The sequence below is a fragment of the Miscanthus floridulus genome, chromosome 15, assembly GCF_019320115.1.
Source record: "Miscanthus floridulus cultivar M001 chromosome 15, ASM1932011v1, whole genome shotgun sequence".
NCBI lineage: Eukaryota > Viridiplantae > Streptophyta > Magnoliopsida > Poales > Poaceae > Miscanthus > Miscanthus floridulus.
The window spans coordinates 12,689,762-12,693,334 of record NC_089594.1 but is presented as its reverse complement, the minus strand read 5'-3'; the positions used below and the strand labels follow the sequence as shown (position 1 = coordinate 12,693,334).

Below are 3,573 nucleotides of genomic sequence, written 5' to 3'. Positions count from 1 at the left end.
CACGAATGGCCTAACCAAGATCATCATTGCGATTCTTCTTCTGCCGCTATCCTCTTCTACTTTAGCTTCCCCAGTTGTAGTATCATTTAAGCCACCTATACTCAGCAATAATGTCAGTCATCGTCCTCCCATTGTTCTTGCTCACCTTCTTCCATTATAACCCCGCTCTCTCCAGTGCTTGGTCCAACAAATATAGTTTGGCATGAAACCCGACCTAAACAAGTGTGCATGAATAATCCTTGAGCTAGCATATTCCCTCAAATTCTTACATTCGGCACATGGACAACGCATGAAACCATCCCGCTTGTTTGCCTCGGCCACACTAAGGAAATAATGCACTGACATCAATGAACTCTTGGGAGCGGCGATCGGCGTTGTACATCCAATGTCGTGTCATCTGCATATTACATGTCATACCATATCAAAACCTTGAACAACATGCATGATAGCTGAGATTAATCCTCTATGGAAGCCTCGCTGTAATGTATGCAATCACCACTAGCACTATACACAGAAAACCTAAAATGCACTTCAGTAGCATAATGATTTCCCTGACCAATCCCAACTAAAGTAGACAGATCATTCGTATATTCAATATCGACAGGCATCTTGAGCTGGCTCACTGCCTCATCAGCCGTCGTAGCCGCCTGCAGCCACCTATGCAAGAGATTTTTGCACATGTTCAACATACTCTTCCTCCCAGTACCAGCCGCAACATCCAGTGCTATCCCACTGAAAATAGAATAAAAATAAGAACTTTAATCAAAATCATCAAGTAAAATAGGTACAAATTAACCATAACCATCAAATGTGACAAAATATATAACTCACATGGCGATCCTGGACACTCGTAGAAGATCCAGCCGTAGTTGGGATCCCGCCTTCCTCACTCGGTACTCCATCACAATCTTTTGCCATACACTCGCCGCACGCAATGAGAGGGAGGTCTGGCCTCAGTCGCTTTGGAACCCTGATCAGAGGCCGAGTACCCCGAAGCAGTTGCCATCTACTCTCTATACTCATTTTTATAAACTAGAAATTATCAATTCCTCATATTCTAAACAAATAAAATAAAAAAACTAAAATTGTTCATTTCTCTAAAATCATCAAATGTGCTATGCATACTACTAATGGAAGGTGCAAACTACTTTAAGCTTCCTAGCTAGCTACCTTCTTCACCCAAATATGCAAACTTATCAAGGTATTTTGAGCTCAAGTGGCATATAAATCAAGAAAAATCCACCACTCTTCCCCATTCTAAAAACCACAATTTTCTCCTATTCTAGACCACGAAATGAGAAATGGAAGTGATGAAACAAAAGAGGACGAAGTTGGTAACCTTTAGAACCGAAGAATCGAGGGAGAAGTCAAAGAAGTGGTGTGGCCGGAGATGAGCAGGGGCGCCGACGAATGAACAAGCAAGAACAGAGAGCTCGAACTGGTGGCTCGGGCTGGGGGAGGAAGAAAGGTGGTATATAGCCAGGGAGATTTAGTCCCGGTCGATGTCTGAAACCGGGACTAAAGGTTACCTTTAGTCCCGCTCGGAGACAATGACCGGGACAAAAAGATTTAGTCCCGGTTGGTGGCTTCGACCAGGACTAAAGGTAATCTTTAGTCCCGGTTTCAGACACCGACCGGGACTAAAGGTGCCCTGCAGCAAAAGCCTGTTGCTATAGCCGTTGGACAGGGGATTTTACTCCCGGTTATTATCTCCAACCGGGACTAATTCTATCTTTACTCCTGGACGCAAAAAAATCCGGGGCAAAATCCAAAAACCGAAGTGGGATCAAAAGTCTGTTCTCTAGTAGTGGTTCCTAATGCAGAGCTTTCTTCCTCGGCGATTGTGCATGAGCCTGCACTTGGTGCCCGAGGCTACCCATGTCCCGTGATGGCTCCGCGCGTGCCTGGTCCTGTCGTTGTCCCTCCCCGTGTTGGCTTGGGGCAAATCCAACCTCCGCGTGCGCTCGGGCTCACTAGTGCGAGTGGGAGTTGAGAAAAGCTGCTATTTTCAGCTCCATCTCACATTCGCCCATTGTGAAAAAAGGTTTTTAGGAGCTTCTCAAGTGAAGTTGTTTCATTTTACCCTATTTGGCACAAAATAACTCCTAAAACTACTAGAAAAATTATACCAAACGAGACTTTATTTGGAGAATTACACTACTACAAAATTCAATTTATGCAGCGTCGTCCCGAAGGTCTCCGTGGCGGGCTCCTATTTTTGTCCGTCACGGTAAATCCCACGATTTACCACGGCGGGCACTTTTTATTTTCCGCAGCGGGCATTTTTGCCCGCCATGGTAAAACGATTTACCGTGGCAGGCATATTAAGATGCCCGCCACAGAAAATACCCTATTAACCGTGACGGCCGTCTTAAGGTGCCCGCCACGGTAAATCGATTTTCCGTTGTGGACACATTATAAGGCCCGCCACGGAAAAGGCCATGGCCCAATAGGCACACCAGCGAGGCCCATATCCAATTCTGATTTATCGGGCTTATATATACGGGGGTTTTAGGGTTTTCACTCCACCTCTCTCTCTCTCCACCACTCCTCCCACAACTGGTAGCCACTCTCTCCCTCTCCTCCGATCCTCTCCTCCCTCAACCGGCGGTAGCCACCACTCCTCTCGGTCCTCTCGCACGAGGCACGGCGTCCCTCTTCCTCCCTTCCTCTCCTCCTCGTCCTCCCTCAACTGGCGGCCCTCCTCCTCCCTCTCCTCCTCCCTCAACAGGCGATGGACGCCGGCTCGAGGCACGCGGTGGCGCGGCATCGCGGCCGCGGATCTAGGCGAGGGCGCCGGTGTGGACGGACGCAGATCCAGGCGTGGATCGAGGACGCCGGCCGGGGAGGCCGGATCTGCCGTGAGCCCCTCCTTCCCCTTCTCCACCAGGCAAATCCAGGCGACGGCGGCCCTGGCGGAGGCCCCGGCGGTGGCGCGGCCGGGGAGGCTGGATCCGCCGCGAGCCCCTCCTTGCCCTTCTTCGCTGGGCAGATCCAGGCGACGACGGCCCTATCGGAGGTCTCGGCGGCGGATCCGGTGATGGCGCGGCCAGGGAGGCCAGATCCGCCGCAAGCTCCTCCTTCCCCTTCTCCACCGGGCAGATCTAGGTGCCGGCGGGCAGATCCAGGCCGGGGCGGCTCTGGTGGAGGCCCCGATGGTGGATCCAGCGGTGGCGTGCCCTGGGAGGCCTGATCTGCCGCGAGCGCCTCCTTCCTCTTCTACATCGGGCGGATCCAGGCGGGGGTGGTCCGGGCGGAGGCACCGACGGCGGATCTGACGGTGGCACGACCGGGCTGGAGCTGCGGCGGATCCAGGTGACGGCGGCGGATCGACATCGACGGCGAGATCTAGGTCCAATGTGGCCCAGATCCAAGCCTGTGTGGGCTTTTCTTCTTTTTTTTGTTTTTTTTTCCAAATGATTTACCGTGGCGGGCTTCCTTAGGTGCCTGCCGCGGTAAATCGATTAACCATGGCGGGCAAAGCAGCCCGCCGCAGGAAGGCCACGATTTACCGTGACTTCCCGGCAGCGGCGGACCGGTTTGCCCACCGCGGGAAACCAAAAACGGCCGCCG

General features: G+C 52.0%; 1 protein-coding gene across 1 annotated transcript; it reads left to right on the top strand.

The window, feature by feature from the left end:
* Positions 1-2,734: 2,734 nt before the first annotated feature.
* Positions 2,735-3,193, top strand: LOC136507008 (uncharacterized). Its single transcript, XM_066501873.1, has one exon. The coding sequence runs from the start codon at positions 2,735-2,737 to the stop codon at positions 3,191-3,193; it is 459 nt and encodes a 152-aa protein (XP_066357970.1).
* The last annotated feature ends 380 nt before the right edge of the window (positions 3,194-3,573 follow it).

What these genes read in the sequence shown, in the direction of transcription:
- LOC136507008 (XM_066501873.1), top strand. Translation starts at nt 2,735, where the DNA reads ATGGACGCCGGCTCGAGGCACGCGGTGGCGCGGCATCGCGGCCGCGGA.